The sequence below is a fragment of the Sminthopsis crassicaudata genome, chromosome 1 (genome assembly GCF_048593235.1).
Source record: "Sminthopsis crassicaudata isolate SCR6 chromosome 1, ASM4859323v1, whole genome shotgun sequence".
Lineage (NCBI taxonomy): Eukaryota > Metazoa > Chordata > Mammalia > Dasyuromorphia > Dasyuridae > Sminthopsis > Sminthopsis crassicaudata.
In genome coordinates this window covers 297512351-297533486 of record NC_133617.1, presented here as the reverse complement: position 1 = coordinate 297533486, position 21136 = coordinate 297512351, and the positions used below count along the sequence as shown (strand labels likewise).

The 21136-nt window shown below is 31.8% G+C and overlaps 1 protein-coding gene across 1 annotated transcript in view; it reads right to left on the bottom strand.

Moving 5' to 3' along the window:
* Positions 1-21136, bottom strand: part of RALYL (RALY RNA binding protein like) — a 758144-nt gene that overhangs the window by 386008 nt on the left and 351000 nt on the right. The window contains 1 exon segment of the mRNA XM_074278973.1: positions 13115-13393. Coding sequence (XP_074135074.1) covers positions 13115-13393 — 279 coding nt within the window.

Genomic DNA, 21136 nt, shown 5'->3' with positions numbered 1-21136 from the left:
CACAGGATAAATTATACATTGTCCTAACTAAGGATTTAAATAATGCATGCCATCTCTTTATGGCCTTCCAATTTCATAATTTTATGCTTTAGGAATAGGAGAATTTCTGAGACGCCAATTATTTCAAGCTCATATAGATGGATATACTTTGGAGGATATGCCAACCCAGATATTAAAAGAAGAGATGATATTTATATATTACTATTAAATTTAGAGAAAATTGTATTTTTAAAAATAAGATACAATGCAAATTAGATGTTGAACTACACTATAGCCAGGGCTGAAAATCCTACTTTATTATCACATCAATCTAATTGATAATAAAGGTATATAATAATGTTTCTCCCAAAGGAACTCTATTGTAAACTCTCTTTTTAGATGTTTTCTCCTGAATAATCATGATTTAGAAACCCCTCAGGCAACTGCTCTTTTCAAGAAGTTGCACTATAGACTATGTTGTCCAAAATCATTATCTATAACTGCCATTTTACCTGAGGCTGTCAGTCTGTGCTCACTGAATGTTTAAAGATAACATCTAATTTGTACCTAAAGGCAGATTTAGGTTTGTAATACTTACTGATATGAACCAGAGTGAAAGTAAGAGTAAAACTAAGTTATATGTTAGAAAGGACATCATTTGATTGTACCATCATTCTTATTTTCTGATTATCATAAAAAATAAGATTTCATTTTATAATTAGGCATATTTGATATTATCATATATCAAAGAGCCTCTAATGAATGTATGAGTAGATAGTTAAATATAGTATAGATGTTATTTCAATGTGCCTTTTATATTTTCCTGCTTTTCTTCCAAATTTTCAATAGTAGTATTGATGTGCATGGGTGGAAGGGTTTAATAGGAGAAAAAATGCCTTTTTATTATCTCTAAAAAAGACAGGCATATTTCACACTCTAAGACTCCTAAAGGAAGAGTAGCTTGTTGTTGTTTTGAACATAAAGCAGACAAGTGAATAGTGTAATTTGTTTCTAAGTGATTGCTGCCTTAAGTATTACAATGGACCCATAACACATAGAGTAAAACACGCTCACTAAGACATTATCGTAATTCTTATAAATTGCAGTAACTGCAATCTAGCAGACTGAGAAATTACTGTCCTTATCACCCTAAATACTGCTACTACATTTATATCACACCATCTCAGAGTTGGAAGGGACCTAAGGGGCTGTCTTTACCAAACTGTTCATCAACCAGAATCCTCTCTACATCCCTCCTAACAAGTGATAATCCCTTCTTTTTTTGGACAATCTCCAATGAGGAAAGGTCACTACCCATTTACAGCTTTCACACTTTCTACTATTTTGTAGATGAAAATTAGAAAGTACTTTTTGGAGAACTGACATATCTCATTTTATTTTTTACTATAATGTTATGACATATATTGTCTGTTTTTACAGATGAGACTCAGAGAGGTGAAGCAACTTGTTTAAATGACACAGCTAGTCAATAGTGAACCAGATTAGAAACTGACTCTAATCATCATAATAATAGTCCTTCTCCTACACTAATTTGTTAATTAAATTGTGAGTTTTTCTAGGTCCTATTTGGTGGAGTGGTTCTTGACTGAAACTTTTTATTATGCCTGAGAATTACTATGTGCATTTTTCTAATAACCTCTCCAGAGCTATTATTAGGGGCGGGTTAGGAATGTGTGTGTATGTAAGGAAAAAAAGTATATATTATTCAGTGCCAGAACTTACAAGCACTGATACTATGTTTATTAATTTCAATATGTTACTACAAATATAAAAAGTCTATTATTCTTATATATCAATAGTTACAACAAGCCAGTAAATGCACACATTCATTTTTCAATTATTTTATAATAAGTAGCTGAAATGACATGCTTCAGATTTACTCACTTCCACACCTTTCCTCCTATCATTCTACACACAGAGAATACAAAGAGAGACAGATTTTGGCTCTATTGTAATGCCATTCCCAGCACAGGGACAAGAATAGACTGGATCACAATTGATCAAACCTACTTATATACAAGTTGACTTACATACCTTCTGAAATTCCTTCCATCTTTGGAATCTGAACCCTTGATTCTAATTAGACCAGAATATAGGGAGGAGGGGGACCAAAGGATGAGTCATAAGCTATCCACAGGCAAGACATGGCACATTTAAGATGTGATGTGGAAATAAAACACTCTCTGACAGGTGCAGAAGTTTCTGTGACTAAGCAAAATGTGATCATCATAAAATCAGGGGCTCATCTGCCAGCCCTTCAGAGTCATAGTAGCTTAAACGAAATGATCTTGGAGATGACTTTGAAAACTAATAAAGATTAGTTATTATTAAAGCAATGTTCAGTAAATCCATGTAGAGAGCTGGAAGTCAATCAACGAACTACTGAGGGTTTAGTAGTTGTTAACTAGTTATGTTGACATCTAGCTTTCCTTAGATTCAGATAGGCTATATTTATCCCAGCTGATTTCTGCCTGGCTGCCTTGATTTCTTTCAGTGTAATCTCTAAACTGGAACAAGGAACTTTCTTGTGGAAAGGCCTTGTAGCTTTGTCTGATGAAAGACTGCTATGTCTAGCTGACCCTAGACCCAGCCAAACTTTTTCATGGAATATCAGTTTCCACCTTGCCTTTTAACCTTATGAAACTCTCCCTTTCATTCCTGGCTTTGGAAAACCTTTATCAGAACAACACTACCATTGCTTCTTGAAATAGCATGGCAATGAATTGCCTATTGTTTCAACATCATTTCTATGACTTCCCAGACAAGAATGCATTTCTGTGGCCATTAATCTCATCTAAGTGTTATTTCTCTCTACTGGAATGTAAATTCATGGAGAGAAAGGATTGCTTCACTTTGATCTGTATCTCCACAATATTTGCCATATAGCACTTTTCCCTTCATTTGTTCTCTAGGGGGGAAAAATAAATAAAAAAGAGCAAGGTTGTGTTCTCCAAAAATTGATCAGATAATAAGAGTGAAACTTGTTCCTCTTTCCAATAAGATGTGTTAGCTCATTAAAAGATTATTAAGCTAAGGGCAAGGGAAAGTAGTTCATAAGTAGTAGGTTTACATTTAAGCAGAGCCACTTCCATAAAGGCATTTTTAGAAAGGTAATAGAAGATTAACTACTTTATATTAAAGTAACTGGAAAATGATACCAAAGAGGAACAGTGGTAGATAGACAAGACGATCTAAAAATGTCTAGGAATTTTTTTCTGAAGTCTTGTTTAAACAGTAGCTTATTACTATAACCTTTCTACATAATACATTAATATGCAGAAACATAAATATTAATTACTACCAATCTAATTTCAGGGAAACACTTTACCTCTCAGGCCTTTTGTTTTCTCATCTGTAAAATGCAAGTAGGACTAGATGTCTCTAAGGTGCCTGTCAGTGCTTACATTCTGTGAGCTTGTTAGTGTTTACTATCTCACACCAGAGGCATGAATCTCCTGGGGTACTTTCGGGGGGCTTATCTATTAAATCAGAATCAAAGTGAACCACAAATCAAGCACTCTCTCTCTCTCTTCTGGTCTCTTTGCCATCTCCTTTATCTTATCTTATTTATATTTATCTCATTTGTCTTTTCTTTTCATTCTTTCCCCCATTTCTCATGGAAAGTCCTCACACTATCTCACAATGGAGTTTATCACTTCCTCTAGGATCTATCTCAGAATTCATATCCTCCTAAGAGATATCCTTGCTAAGTTCCTAATCATGATAATTAGTCTTTTAGTTCAGCACATCATATTGAGTCTGTTCTCCAAAATTATTCCCTCCCAGCTGTTTTATATATGTGTGTGTGTGTATACACAAATACAAATGATCTCTGTAAGTAGACTGCAAACTTTACAGTAGTAAATGAAGTTTGTTGTGTCAAACATCAGTATTTTCTACCTTGTAATGTGTTTGCCATAGCACTTCCTGCAGTTCAATCTTCAATCTAGCCATTCAAGTGATGTTGCTGAATGAATTAATGCACTGAAGGGGACATAGAAGAACATCTTAATTACTATGCTTAGTAAATTGTTACTGTTTTGCCTAGGTTTTTGGTTTTGTTTTGTTTTTCAAACAAATGACCCATACTAGAACTTAAATTCTGATTACCCTTTTTCAGACACAACTTGAATAATCATAACTTCAGAAAAATGTTTGTTTTTTTTTGTCTTGAAACCACAAAAAGTAAATCTAAAATGCTACGCTGAGAATTTTGATCTATCACAAATAGGGAAATATGTGGAGCAGAGAGTCAAATAAGTAAGTATGATTTAAAAAGTAGTTTGTCTCAAGTCTAAGCAATTTTACAGTGAAACTATAATAGCTCTTCATGAATATGGTTCCAACAAGGTATTTTCATCCACTATGTCCCATGACTAGAATGTTCTTTCTCCTCATTCCTGCTTTCTGACTACTCTGTCCCATTTCATGTCTTCTACTTTATACAGAAAATCTTTCTAAATTCTTCTGAATTCTAATGCCTTCTTGCTGATTATTTGCAATTAGTTCTGTATATATAGCTCATTTGTACATAGTTATTTTCATGTTGTCTTTTCCATTAAACTGTGAACTCCTTGAGGGCAACAAGTTTCTTTTACATCTTTTTGTATCCCCAAAGTTTAACATACTGCCTGGAACTTGGTAGGAGTATAAAAAATGCTAATTGGCTGATTTTCTGGCTGTCTAATAAAGGTTATCTCACAGCAATGTAAATTGGAACTTCAAGTCCTTATCAGAACAAAACTTTCAAACAGACTTCCTTTGTATAATTTTCTCTGTAATTTATAAACTTTGGATGATTAAGTATAGACTTCATAATCAATGACAACCAGTTCAGGGAACTATTTTATGAACTGTTTGTCATTGTTATTATCCATTCTGAATTGTTAAGTATATAAATTGCAGCTTACCTTCAGTCTTTCACAGGTCAGTTAACAATGGCATAATATGGGAATGATGAAAGACATTGAAAATGTATATACACAACACCACAGAATAATCAACCTGGTATAATTGGTATATGCATAAAAAGAACATTTCTGTCTAGACTATATCTCAGACCTTCACTTAATTCATTTTAGGGTAAAGGACACTTTATTCCTCTGGCATCATATAACAAAAAATATCTTGTGATTTACTTAATATGTCTTCAGTTTGTGCCCAGACTTATATAATGAGATTAAAAAAAAGCCATAAAATATATTTTTGAAGATCTTCAATATAAAAGGTCAAATTATATAAAAATCTAAAATTCAAATTCAATAAAATTAGTAATCACATTTCTTATTATTTAATTAATAATTGCCATGACACATAATTACAAATAACTAAGAAGAGCCTGATTTATTCTAATAGATGTTATCATTGAAATGGCACCCGTTTCAGAACAAATTCAGAAACAATTTTTGAAATGATAGCAAGTGAGTGTTACTCTAATGTTCTTCCATCTTAGTAATTAAGAGCCTTCATATTAATACCTTAGCTTTTATGTTACACCATGATAAATAAAATTCAGAAAGACAAGCAGAGAATCAATGAGATTTCTTGATCATCTGCATGAAACATCTGAGGTATACAGACAATAATAGTAACTGGAATTTAAATGGCACTTTAAGATTTGCAAAGTGCTTCATATATATGATCTCATTTAGGCCTTCCTAAAATTCTATAAGGTAAGCACGGCAGTTATCTATATTTATAACCAATAAAGAAACAAAATTTGAAAACATAAATGACAGCACTGAAGGTAAAATTTGAATAATAGCTTGATCCCATATAAAGAATAGTACAATTAGTATTTACTAAACTACTATGTGCCAGGATACATAGAAAGGCAAAAGTAGTTCCTGCCTTTGAGGAGCTTATTGTCCTTCATATTAATACTGATTCTCAAAATCAATTTAATAATAAGCAATATTAAGCTCATATTTAGGTAGGACAAGTGATCCATATATTCTAGGAAATGCCTTTGTCGAATCATATCTCCTTATCCAAATATCATATTAGCTCTAATTTCACCATTAAATTTCAATCCCAGAAATACACTTTTTTCCTATCCACATCTTCAGTACCCTTATTTTAAACATCAGCCTGGTCATGATACAAGTAGCATATTATCCAAGAAGTACGAAGAAAGGCTCATCAGAATGGTCATGTTGTTTAGAATCAAAGCCACTTCTAGAGGCAACAAAAATATAGGAAAGCTGAGAACCTTTTGTGTTGAGACATTGCTTTTGTCACAACACAGTCGATACGTTTCCTAAAGGATAAAATCATAGCTTTTCAATACTTTATATCTCCCATATAACTAACACAATTTTGTGGGCTAAAGAAACTCAGTTCTTGAAATCATTTCTCATTTAACATTTAACAACATATCTGGACTCTATTCTGATCATGCCCTCTGTGTGTGTGGAAGGGATTGTAAATATCTCTATTATATTATGACACCCAAAGCTGATTATTATACTTTAGTGCACTCTGAAGATAGCAAAGTACAGTGCAATTATCATCTCTAGTGTAATAGACACAATATTTTTAATGAATGCTCTTTTTTATATCATAATCATGTCATATTATTGACATATAGAGACTAGAACCAATTAAATCCATTATGTTTCACATGCATTATTCCTAATGAATTTTTTCCATATCATAGTTGAATTATTAAAATCTAAGCAGAGGCCTTTGCATATATGCTTGTGAAATTTTATTTTTTTGGATTCAGTTAATTGTTTCAGGCTCTTTGAATCCTTTGGGTTGCATATGTAATAATCCAATGTATTATTTATATTTGATTAATGTCATTTAAAAGTTATTAATTCTTTCTATATTTTACATGTCATTGATAAAAATCTTTTTTTTTTTTTCCCCTGAGGCTGGTGTTAAGTGACTTGCCCAGGGTCACACAGCTAGCTAGGAAGTGTCAAGTGTCTGAGACCAAATTTGAATTCGGGTCCTCCTAAATTCAAGGCTGGTGCTCTATCCACTGCGCCACCTAGCTGCCCCTTTTGATAAAAATCTTAAAACAAGATAGGATCAAGAAGATATCTCTGTATAATGTCACTGTAGAAAAGTATGGCATCAATCAACACTTTAGGAATATAAGATCATTCATCTACTGATCAGTTAACTTTACACAACTTATTCCCAAAGAAATCACACTGTTCCTGACTTGTACATCTTCTTGATATGAACATATCCTTCACTTTACCCTTTTTATTTTAAGCATTAAAAAAAACCACTTTTACAAGCTCATTCTAAACATTCACCAATGTAAGAAAACTCTCCATACTATTTGTCCATTTATTATTTATGCCTCCTTTCATAGTGTATACAGCTTTTAAAATAAGTGCATCAGATTTCTTGCTTTTCTTCCTCATCACTATTATTTGGATGCAATAATATTTAGGACTTCACTGTTAAAAGTCTGACATGTCTTTTAGGCTACTTCCTTTTTGAGAGTCTTGGGTCAATGAATCACACCAATAATTTTGTATAATTTTATAGATCTGAGTTGCTAAATTCTAGGATACAAATATGAATATTTCCTGCATTCTCCTCATTGAATATTAAATATTCTGAAATGACAGGAATATATTTTCTGTGTTCACATCATTTCCACATCACCAGCTATATTTCCTTTGTTTGTCTGAATTAAGTCCCTTGTTTTATGTGTTTTTTAAAATATGAAATTTCAAACAAGATTAAGAATATATCATATGATCTAATTTTAGAGAGAAAATACTTCTAGCAGATGTCTACATATGCAAATTCACCATTAAAATTATGATTTGCTCCTATAAAGTTTTGTAGTCTATATAAGGAAAAAACTGATAAAATTTTCCATTTCATTTATCTGACACCATATTTATTTTTTTCTTATTTTCTCCAAATGCATCTACCATCCTTCCACCATCAGTTGTGTGGATTGCCACACATCTATCTCTAATTTTTAACATGAAACTTTCTTTTAACTTCCATTCTATGCACCATAAATATATCCATAAAAGAGAAAATATAAATAAAGCTTCTTAGAATAAGCAGAAGAATCTAGCAAGTACTTGGTTAAATTTGTCAGGTTTTTCTTCCATTTTTTCCCATGGAATGGAGGGGAAAAAAAGTACATAATATAATTAATGAAACTAAAAAGTAGAACTTAATGAGAAATAGGGTCATACTGAACCAGAGGTTATTTAATAAAGTTTGGAATTATTTATTTTGTAGAGGTTATTGCCATTCAGGAACCAGTTAGATGAGATTATTTCTCCAAATTCTGAATCTTATAGGATTTTAGTATAAGTGCAGCATAAAGTTTAAAAAGTTAATTCTATATGGTATAAATATATCTAATGTGATCAATTCAAAATCATATTCTAAACCTCAGAGATATCCTGAGGATACCTGAAGGGATTAGCATGAGGGTCAAATAAGTTAAGAAATGCTCAAGAAGCAAGCTTCATACTTATGCTTGACTCATATAATTAAAAATAAGCCAAAGACAAAATACTTAAAGATTGAAGTAGGTGATCACTTGGATACTAAAAGACCTGATTTTATACTTGGATTTCTCACATAGACCTCATCTTTACATGTGTTTTTGCTTTAATTATAAGAGATATTCTATAAGGCAAAAGGATAGTCAATAATTTGACTATTTAAGAAATATGCACAGTTTGAAAAGATGAGTACCTGTTTTGTATAAAAAGACACTCAGTCTGGTCCAAAGTAGTAAATTTAAAAAGAAACGTACTTGAGTCAGATTCAAGTAGGAAGGTAATTAATATATGTGCTCTGAAAACTAACCCAAGAACACTATCAAGACTCAATCCAAGAGAATAGGTGAAAGAGAAATAATATCTTTTAAGAGGCACAATTTATTTATGTTTTCCACTAATTAATATATTTTTACTTGGCATTAATATATTTTTACTTGAGTCTTTGCTGCTAGTTTAGGACACTGAAAAATAAGATCCAAATCCTTGGACCACTTCTGAATTACTGATTCAGTAAAAGATGTATGTGAGGAAAAAATACCTTAAAATAATTACCTATGACTCATTAAGTTATGAAATGTGCTAATTTCATAAACAAAAAATGTTTCTGGCATAAAATTAATTTTGCACAAAAATAAATTTCCTACTTCTCCAAATTCAGAGTAAGTCAAGCAATGAGTGAAGTCAAGTTTCACAAATTACTACTTAAGCTATTAAAGTAAACAAACTTTGCAAGCACATTAGATGATAATATTTTATCTTTTAATATTTGTATGCCAAGTTCAAAACTAATGATTTATTTATAAATTAAGAACAGAGTTGAGAGTGGTGGTGCATGCTTATAATCATAGCTGCCCAGGCTAGCAGGTTTCTTGAACTGAGAAGTTCTGAGTTACAGAGACTAAATCATTCAGGTGCTTGCACTGACTTTGGTATTAGTATAGTAAGCCCCTGGGACTGACAGGCCACCAAAGGGTGCCTAAAGATGAGGAAATTTAGCCATTACAGAAGAGGTCAATTTCTGATTAATAGTGGCATGAAGCCTGTGAATAGCCACTGAAATTCCAGCTTGAGAATAAACCTTGCCTTAAAAGTTGAGAAATGAGCACCGTTTTGAAATGGACAAAATGATAAACATTTGCCTCAAATGACAATTTTAATTTAGAAAGTGAAACAGGAAATAAACAATAAACTAAATACAGGAAATTCATCTGCTAACAAAAAAAAAAAAGTAGATCAAAAGTTGTGGTGAATAGAGGGATAAAAAAGAGGGATAGAAATGTCTGTTTTTTAGAAAACAATGTGTTTCTTATGTAGATGGGAGATATATTTGCCCCATACTAAATTCTCCCTCTTTGCTACTTTATCAATGCTTTTTCATCTCTCTTTAACATCTCTCCTTCCCCACCATGCAGATTTTCTTTTATTTTAGATGCAATTCAATGGATCTGAAATCTCAAGAATATGGACATATTCTCCCATGAAGCAAATCACAATCCATCCACTACTAATCCTTTCATGCTGTTGTTCACATTCTCCCACAGAGCATCCACCTAATATTCCGAACCCAACCAGTCTCTCTAGACTCACTTGACATTACTATTCTCTTCATAAACTCTGAAATCAAGCTAAGATGCTTATAGAGGCACTCCATTCTTCTACCTTATAAACTGATTCTCTTCCTTTCAAGACAAAATCATCAGTTGATAAAAATTTGTGAAACTTTTTCTGATTATCCAACTTTCAAGTGTTTTATTTCCCAAAGATAACTTAAATTTAAATAATTTGAACAAATTTATATTTAGTCACTTTATATTTATGTTATACAGATTTATACATGCATTATCATCTTTCCATTAGATTATAAGCTCTTTGCAAATAGGAATTGTTTCATCCTTTGTGCCTCTATGTCTAAAACCCAGCACAAGTGTCTGGCATATAATAGACTCTGAATAAATACTTGCTGAGAGAATGATTGATTGAACTGCAGCCATAGAGCATCCTGGAAGAATCCTGATGTTAAAAAGAACCATTATTTTAGAAGGAGTCTTGGGGTCACTAAAAGCACTGAGCAATTTCCCAAAAACAATCTAGACCACTCTTGATCTTCTCTTTAATTTTCACTCCATTTAATTCTACAAAGTCTGTCCAAAATATATATACTGATAGATTAGCTTTTTGGGCTGTCCATTCAACTTCATATTATAGCTTGGAGAAGAGCCATTTTTCTTTTCTTTTCTTTTTTTTTTTTTTTTTTTTTTTTTCTTGTCTGGATATATAGGCTGAAAGCTTTGAGAGTTTTTGAATTTCAATTATGAGGTTCTACAGTGTGTACTTGATATATAACTATATGTAACATAAAATATGTATATAATTTATACTTGCTAAATCAAATATGCTTCATGCAGAACATTCTATTAATATGAAAGACATATTAACTTTTATAGAGAGTCTTTGAATTGGATAACCTCAGTCATAGTGGTAAACACTTTCTGAAAACATGAAACTCCTTATTTATTCCCCCCCTTCTTGATATCGACAACTAGATCATTCAAATTATTTTTATAGTTTTAAGGGATATTATATTTTAACATGTACAAAGGAAACATCTCATGGAAGAAAAGCTTTTAAGAAGATTATGTGTTCTTCTAAATTAAATTACTTTTATAGACCAGAAAAATAAACAGGGATTACTATTCTCTTCTCTTTTTGGTCATCATGTGATTATCAAATTGTAAGCTATATAATATAATTTTTTAGAAACTTGAATGTCTTGGATTATATTAAAAATCTTTTACATTTGGATACCGGATGTTTAATAGAGATTTTTTCAATCACAATTTTTGTTAATAATTGGGTTCACAATTTGTTCCAAGTATTTTTATGAGATATTCTGAAAATAAATCTCGAATACCTTTGAACTTTATTGCATCCAACAGAGATGAATATCTTTTATCTGACAACTATTTTAAAAAGATTTTGAAGTTTTTAATGCCTAAATTTTAGGTAGCCCCCGAGGGATTTAAAATGTGTCCAAATGTGGTAGAGACAGTTTTCAAGGGAAGAAAATGTTATGAAGAAAAAAAGTGTTTGTCTTTTCAGATTTTTGTTCCTTCATTTTATTTCTTTTAATTGTATCTATAAATACCATAAAGATCATGTAACATAATAGGGTTTCTTGCCAAAGTTTCCATGTTTTTTTCTGTTTAATGAGGCAATATTGCTCAGAATCTGCCTCCATTCTTCTTCATAAGATTTTGCAAGTGGCTTTTGCCTAAGAGCCATCATTGACTTAACTGCATTATCTCTTTAATTTTTGTGCTCATTATCAAAATTCTTTTTAAGTATATCCCATCAACATTACCATTTGCAGTTTTTATAAGAAAACTGAAAAAACATCAATTAATAAGATATATTGTTTATAATATAACAAATACAATTATTTTTGAAGAATTTGGATGCTGTATTATGTGTGGGAAAAACATCTTCAGTATTGAGTAACTCAATTATAGGGCATTTCAAACAAAACCAAAACTATTATTTACTCCTGCATCCTCTTATGCAATATACTCATAGAAATTTCAAACTGGAGATATCAGATATATCTCAAATTCACATCCAAAATGGAGTACACTTTCTATGACCTATCAGTATAACAAATTTCGCTTTTCTGAAAAGAAACCACCATTCTTCTAGAAATCCCTTATAACTAATTTTTATATTACTTTATCTTCTTACTCTCCCTCATTCCACATATCCACTTATTGGTTAACCTTGTCTTTTCTATCTCCACAACATCTCTAGCATTGGATCCACTCTCTTCTCACAAAACTACAATCTTAATTCAGGATCTTATTGTAGCAAAATTTTATATTATTCACAATCCCCACATTGTGTTATATAATCAAACACATACATACATGTACATATGTGTGTATTATTTTCCCCAATAAAAATGAATATGTTCATTTAATTTCTAACCTTTAGAGATTATTCCTTGTTTTTTGTTTGTTAATTAGTTTTGTTTTGTCTTTTCAGAATCTAACAAAATTCTTGGAACATGGCAAACACTTAAAAAAAGCTTTCAGGTTGCCTATTGATTAATTATTAACCCTATCATCATAGGACATGCTATTTTTATTTACAGATGTCACCTCTTTTTTTGATAGTTAATTCCAATGAAAAGGGTATCAGAATCAATCTGCAAACCATACCCAAAACTATTATTTACTCATGTATTCTCTTATACAATCCATGATATCCTTGAATAGAAGGATCGAATTAATAATTTTTGAGTTCTAACCATTTGCCTAACACTATATAAGAGAGTTATTATTTCTATATAACAGAAGTAAAAGATGTAGAAGTTATTCCTCAAGAAGAACTGACATTTTGTTCAGAAAAGATTGTTGTAGATTATACAATTAGTAGAAAATAAGAACTATAAAATCAAGTGCTGAAATGTGGTACAGATGAAAAGTACTAGAGGCAGTCAGAGAAGGAAGAAGAAGCCCTTGGCAATTATATATTGTTCAATGGGTACTTACAATAAATAATAAGAATAAATCCCTCTGATCACAAAAATGGCATACGCATGTAATAACCCAGAATTAACTTACCAAGTGGTTGACCTGCAATGATCCTGGCATTTTCTCCTGCCACTGCAGCCCTGGCATGTCGTTCACTCATATATTGTACAAATGCATAACCTTTATGCACCGAGCATCCAACTATTTTCCCATACTTTGCGAAGATGGCTTCTATGTCACCTTTTTTGACAATTGCTGTGTTCAGATTGCCAATGAAAACACGGGAATTGATGGATTTGGGATCATTCTTATTAGTGACGTTGCTGGTCTGTGTTTTGCCAGTCATGGTTGTCTCACGTTGTTTTAACCCTTAAGTAAAGAAAAGAATAAATGATTCATATTGATTTCATGGAATATTTACTAATTGTTCAAAATAGAGAGACAGCATAGTAGTTTGGCTAGAGAGCTATCCTTAAGGTCAGAAATGGTTGTTTTAGTTCCCATTTCTGACATCTATTATTCATGTGATGCTGGGTAAGTCACAATAACTTTAAATCCCAACTAAGTATATACAAATATATGTATATATACATAAATATAGATAGATAGATAAATAAAATTATATAAAATCTATAAATCAATTTTATGTGTATTTATAGAACACAACTTTGTGTGTTCTGTGGAAATACATTTTTAAAAATATTTCTAAATAAATTCTCCAGAATTTACACATAGTTATTGACTTCAAATAGATATAGATTTAGGTTCAAATATTTTAAAACTTTTAAAGATTAAATTCTTACAGTAGATTCAGTCTGAGAATGAATTATTTTCTTCTACAGATAAAATAATAACCCAATTAAGTTAAAATAAAAACCAGACCTTAAAAGTAACATTTTTTTTCATTTATAAGTCTTAGTAAAAATTGCATTATTCATAATGATAATAATAATTATTTTATATAAAGGACAGATTTTAAGTAACATTTATTAGTTGATCTAACGATCCAAATGATGCAAAATGTTACTAGACACAAATTTTAATATCAAGAAGCTTACAATTTATTTTGAAAGTAATGAGAAGTTTTAAATAAGATAGTTAACTCAATTTTAAAGAAAAATGCAAATATAAAACTAATTATTAACAAATGAATTTCTTCAAAAATATTAAGATGCATGTAAAATTATTTTAACCGATTCAACCACATATGGAAACTTAAAAAATATACATAGTAGTTATTTATGAATAGGAATTTGGTATACATTGTATTGCAGCTTTATGCTCAACTTTATTGGGTATATCTCCAAACCTAGTTCTTTTGATCTTTGAAGTATTATGTTCCAAGAACTAAGATCTTTCAATGTAACTGCTTGCTAGATCTTGTACAATTCTATTGTGGCTCCATTGTATTCAATTTGCTTTTTTTTTTCTTGTTGCTCATAATATTTTCTACTTGATCTGGGAGGTAGAGGTGGTTATTAGAATTTGGATAATGTTCCTACTGGTTTCTTCTGAGGATCTCTTTCAGGGGTGATTAATGTTTTGTTTTTTGTTTGTTTGTTTTTGTATTTCTACTTTCCTTCTTGTTCTAACATTTCAGTACAATATTCTTTAGTTATTTCTTTTATTACTATGTCAAGGTTCTTATTTTTTGTCATATCTTTCAAGGATTCTGATTATTCTTATGTTTTCTTTCTTTTTTTAATCTTTTCTCCTGGTCAATTGTTTTCCTTGTGAGATGTCTCATATTCTCTTCTATTTATCTATTCTCTATGTTTTGTTTTATTATTTATTGGTCTTATAACTTTACTGATTTCCTCTTGCCCAAGGCTAGCTTTCAAGGAGTTACTGTCTACTATAATGTTTTCTGGTTCGGCTTCCTTGGAGGTCTCTGGAAGCAGCTTTCGTTTCAGTTCAGTAATCACCAGGAGGACAGCCAGATGTTAAAAGTCCAAATCCTTTATTGTCTCCTTGCCTGGGGTTGGGCAGTTTTCTGGAGAGCCTTTCAGATCAACTTTGGTCTCAATGGGGGAAGCAGGAGGACAGGCCAGCCACCAGGAGGCTGACTAAAGGTGAAATGAATTTCTGTCTCCTTGGCTATGAGATCTTCTAGTGTGCTTGTCCTCTGTGGCTCTCAGTCCCTGCTTATATACTTCACACTGAGTATAAACCAATCATTATATTACTAGAAACCATTATTTGTTGTAAGATTAAATCAATCATACTGAATCATCCTAAACTAGATAGCCATTGTCTCATCAATTCCACTTAGTCAGTACCTTGTAAACATCCTTGTTTCAAGTTCAGAGCTCTGGCTCATAACAGTCTTAAGTTAAGATTCTGGATCTCTTTTTTTAGTTGGTTGACATTCTTTTCATAATCTTGTTTTTCTTGTATAGACATTATTATTTTGGTTTTTTCTTCCCTCCATTTCTCACATTTGATTTTTAAAGTCTTTTAAAAGTTCTTCTTTGAATTCTATGTTGGGCAGGTGACCACTTAACATTATTACTCTTTGGGGTAGGAGAGTCTTTTTGCTTCAGTATCCTCTGCTGAAGATGAACCCCAGTCTTCATAATCCTAATAGTTAATTCTATAATTGGGCTCTTTCTCCTTTGTCTGGTCTTTTATTTGAAATTTATAGCAAATTGTTGATATAATCACCTGTAGTCTTTGGGTGTAGAGCATGTTGCCTCTCACTTTAGGTCCGTCTTCAGTTCTCCCCTCCCCTGGAACCCAATCAAAAACTTGGCCCTCCTATAAGTGTCCATAGCCAGCACCATCTTTGCCCTACTTTTTATGCACTCCCTGAGCATGTGCTGGTTCCTTCTCACACAGGGTTGTATCTCAGTAGCACAGCTGGTCCTGGTGTTCCTTATCAGCTCAAGTTCCCTCAAACTTCCTTGACTCAGACACCCAATTACCCTGTCTGGAAGGTGAAAATTCCTGTGGCTAGGGCCTAGGCTATCTCCAACACAGACAGGCCCAGGGATTGCTACTTCTTGTTTCAGCAAAATTATCCTGGAAGTGTTTATGATTCACAGGGAACAAATCTCTGGCCTGGTATCTTTCTTTGGATCTTCCCCATTGTCCCTGGAGGATCACTGTTCCGCCACTAGTCACTACTCTTACATGTTTTTTACCTCTCTATGTTCTCCCCCAGGCACTACTATATTTTGATTGTTGGTGAAATCTGAAGAGCTGGGAATTTTTTGATTTACCTTCTCAGAATCCACTTCTTGATAAAGTAACTCTAATATGGGAATATGAAGCTTTAGTATAGGCTGTAGACTTTTGTCATTTTTTATTTCTTTCTTTCGTAAGTGTTTTGCAAAATATTCAATTTTTATGGTCATTTTTTGCATCTAAATTATCACATATCAAAATATATGGATTTACTTTGGAGAATATTGCCATTTCCTTCATAAAGTTTCTCTAGTTTTTTTTTCTTCTGTAATAAATTTTGAAATATTAGTCACAATTATCTTCTGGATGACCTATTCATTTAACCTCACTATATGGGTATTGCTAAAGCAAAATATTCCAGTATTCCTCAAAATGATATTTTGTGTTTCCTTCTGGCACAATGAAACCAACAATGTCAACTCTTATACAAGCTTCTTATAGTAGAATCTTTGAATTATGTTTACATTTAGCTACAGCATTTTTTATATCTTCTGGCTAGAATTATAATAAAAAACTCCACCTGTATATTCTTCAGTTTCTATTCCTTTGGCATTTTGTCAAATCTCTGGTAACTGAATAAATACTTCACATTGTGTATCAACAGTTATGTTATTCATACTATTACTCCTCCCTCCCTTTCCTGTCACTTTATTTTAATATCTACCCCCTGCACAGAGTGATTAACCAAGATTCAAAATGATTTTTCTATTATGGTTAATTTATTAGTTGCCAAAGTTAAAGATCTTTTCTTCATATAAAATACATTATTTTTATTGCTACTTTATTCAAAGAGTATGTTTTACATGTATTAAATTGTGCTTATTTCAGTGAACATTTATGCAAGTACACAAACACAAAAATTTTCTGATGTGCTAAGTCCTTAATAATGAGTTAGGCAATTATTATACTGTATCTTAACAGATGCAAAATTGATTAACTGTTTATCATCAATAAACATCAAATAAGGTAATCAATTTTGCATTGCATTGCATTGCAAATAAGTGATAAGATGCCATGTGCATATTCTATATTCTATAGCTATTCTAAAAATTAGAACTGAAATATTTTATTTTAAAATGTAATTAATGAGCATAGTACATTTGTATTATGCAATTAGTAAATTATTTTCAGTCTTGTAAACTGAATAAAAATAGGCTTAAAACTTTATTTCCTTGGCATTTAGACCAGTTGCCACTTAAGCAAAGATCAATTGGACAGCATCAAAATATTTTAAACTAAGTGCCTCTAATGACTACTGGGATTATTCCAGCTTTACTAATAATGAAGTATAGATATAACAAACATATCCTATTACTTAAGATCAATTGCAAAAGCTTATGTAACAATCAGACCTATAATAGCTCTAAAAGCAACAATTATTCTGATGCCATTTTTTCCAAACTAATTACTTATAAGATGCTATCAGGATAAAAGATCAAGGAGGGTTTTGAAAGAGACAGAATAGTTAAAAGAAAAAAGCTTATATTTAAACCTATGTTCAATTCCCAAGGTAAAAATGAATAATGATTCAAAATGAACCAAGCAACAAAGACATGCTGAAATTTCATAGTTTTAAATCAAACTTCTGCTACTGTATATAAATCTTGCATCTCTTCCATACATGTGTAGGGGGAAAAGGTCACTGTTTTTGGACTATAGTGTTGTCTACTTCACAAAAATTACTGCTATAACTAGAAATGATTCCTTTGTCACCAGACAAGGCAAAAATTAATAATGGATACAAAACAATTCAGAGGCATATGTTGCCTAGAGCCATGACCCTCTCCTTGGCCATTGTGTAAATACTTCAAAGGATAATGTAATGACATTTCCAAGACACAAAAATACTCCATTATGTAACAGAATTGTCAGTAAAACATTAAACTTTTCAAAAATATAAAAACTATAGACTTGTTTTACTAGGTCAAATTTACAGTCAGCATAGCCTAATAATCTCTCTGAAATTGTCATCAAGTGAAATTATTATAAAGAAGTATAATTACTTTGCTCAATACAATTTTTATCTTTCATTGAACTGATCCACTCTCTGAGATTAAACAGTTGCCTCTATGGATGAGTCTTAGCACTTGATCTTGTTCTTAGATTTTTATGCTTTATTGCTATCTACTGGGTATAACAACATCACCTCAAATGCAATATGATTACAATCAAATTCACCATTTGCCCACAAAATCAGCTACTCCTGATAGCCTTATTTTTATCAAGTAACTGTGGTTCCTATATATAGAAAATTCAGTAGTTTTTCTTGACTAATCCTTCAAAATTTTTCTTCTTTCTGCTTCTTTTTATTTTCTAAAAATTTACATTTTTAATATTGTGAATTTGACAAACATAGACAAATCGATATTACTCTGTACAAAGAACAGAGAAAAGGAAATCTATTTACAAAACTATGAGTTTCTATTTTGTGTACATCACCTCTAATTCCATTGTCATTGTTCTGATTTAGGTATTAGGAAGATAGATCTGAATTACATACATGGTTTTCTAATTAATAACTACTTTCCTTTGCTCACAAATTCAACCCATATACTAACCACAAATTAATCTTGACAAAACACTAATTTTTTTATTTAATCCTTTTGTTTAAAAACTTTTGATTTTAAAATGTGATTAATCCCGAATACAATAGTCTGGTACCTATGTTTACACAACATGGGTTAATTTATCTTTCAAATTCCATATTCATTATTTGTTTACATAAGTTTCTGAAATCAATATTTCTCAATATGATATGAACACTCACTTTCCTCATTCCATTTTCCACATGTAAAACATTTTGCTCCTTCTCAACTAAACTCTATCCATTTTGGAAGGATCAGCTCAATACCTATTTCCTTTAGTAAATCTCCTCAAAATCCCTCAGCTCTTCATATAGCACTTATTTTATTAGTAATTTGGTACCAATCTTATTCCAATATGCCAAATGCATTTTTCATTCTTGCAGATTTGATCCTTTTTTCCCATAATGCAAATCAAAATTCATTCACAACTGTCCATCCAGGAATTCTTATCAATGTCCTCTCAGAACTTTAACCAAAAACGCTTACCCAACATCCAGGAGATTTCCCTCATCTTCAACACAAAAAAATAAAATTATTAGTTGATCCTTAGTCCTTTCTCACCTCAGTCATTGACTTTTGTGAAATTATGATAATCTTTTCAAGCCATTAAAAAAGAAATTTATATAGAACTCCTCTTTCCTGAAGCTTTGTTTTGGGAAAGAATGATTTTATATAATATTTAAAGTAATTTTCAAAAAACTTCAACAGTAATTTGTATTAATAGCATTATTTTTATATAAAATATACAGAAGTCGAAGTTTCTGTACTATCATTAAGGAAAGGGAACCAATAATTTAGGTGACTTCATTACGGAATCTAATTTCTCCATTTGAAACAGTAATAATATTTTTAAGATAAAATTGGGAATGATTTTTCTCAGAATTCAAAAACCATGATAAAATATGTAAATTTAGAGTATTAAAAGTAAGTTAGAGTAAAAGAATGAGCTTGGCAAATATTGCTGTGGTAATTGTGCTAGAAATCATCTTCTAAGGGGACCTAGTATTGATTAAAGCTATGGCTATTCAAGAAACTTTTAGTTAATTGTTCAACAAGCATTTATTAAGAGAACATAATGTAGTACTAGACATGAAAGCTGGCATCAGAACCAAGAAAGTATGAGTTTAAGATCTATTTCTGACAAATACGATGTGACCCTTGGGCAAGTCCTTTAATTTATTAGTGTTAGAATCAACTCTAAAACTAAAAAAGGCAAAGAAAGCACACTAACTTTCAGGCATTGATCTAGGAATAAAAGAAAAAAAAATGAAACAAACCTTGACCTCAGGAAACTTACATTCTATCAGAAATTTGTTGTTGTTTGTCCTTCCTTCAGGAAGACCATGACTTTTGGAAAATGATGTCAGGCCTTGCAATAGAATTGGATTTAAGTGAAACAGGGTTGTGTAAAGTCATCAACCTCACTCTTTCCTCCAAAGCCATTAGGGTTCAGGGGCAAAATATAGATTAGAATGACTGAATATGGTCTTGATACAGTGGAAGACCCTAGGTGTTTCAAGCTAAGTTCTTTCCCAGGTTTTGGTTTGTCTGAGGCAATACCCATTCACTGATTAAGGCAAGGTAAGAAATATGGCATAGAATGGCCTCTTTTACTTAGTCAAAAAAACATCAACTGGAAAGAGAAAGATCCTTAAGGTTTTTTGTTGAAACAGAAAATATTGCTATTTACACTCACTATGAACGGTTAGAAACTTAACAATGACCAAATGAGGTTTGGATCAGGATCTATTGTTTGCTAGTCAATGAAAGGCAGAATAATTTGGGTTAAAGATGTGATCCTTAAGAAATAAGTCTAGCCCATAAACCCCAACATATCTTGTGAGGATTCAGCAATCCAAATGTATATTCTTTTGGGTAGAGTATCTGGAGGTAAGGGCATGAAACACTATGTGAATAGATGGAGAAGAAGACGGGAGACAATGAGGGAAAAGAGGGAAGGAAGAGGGAAGGAAGGAAAGAAGGAAGGACAGGATAAAGAAAAAAAAAAAAAGGAAGGACTGAAGGAGATGCGTTGTTTAACTGGAACTGGCCAGTTGGGACATTAATGGGACAACTACTACTCCTCATAGATTGCTGATTGTTATTTGAATCTTTGTTCTCAAAGAGGATCCTGACAATGTGAAGGTGATGACATGACTTGTAAGTGAATTGGATTTAAGTAAGAGAAGGATGTACAAAGGTACCAGCTCATTCTCCCTTCCACAGTTATCAGCCCAGAGGCAAGTTATAGATCAGGATAACTGGAAATAGCCCCTGATACTGTGGAAGATCTTGACCTTTTAAAATTAAACTCTTTCTCAGATATGTTTGATTGAGGCAA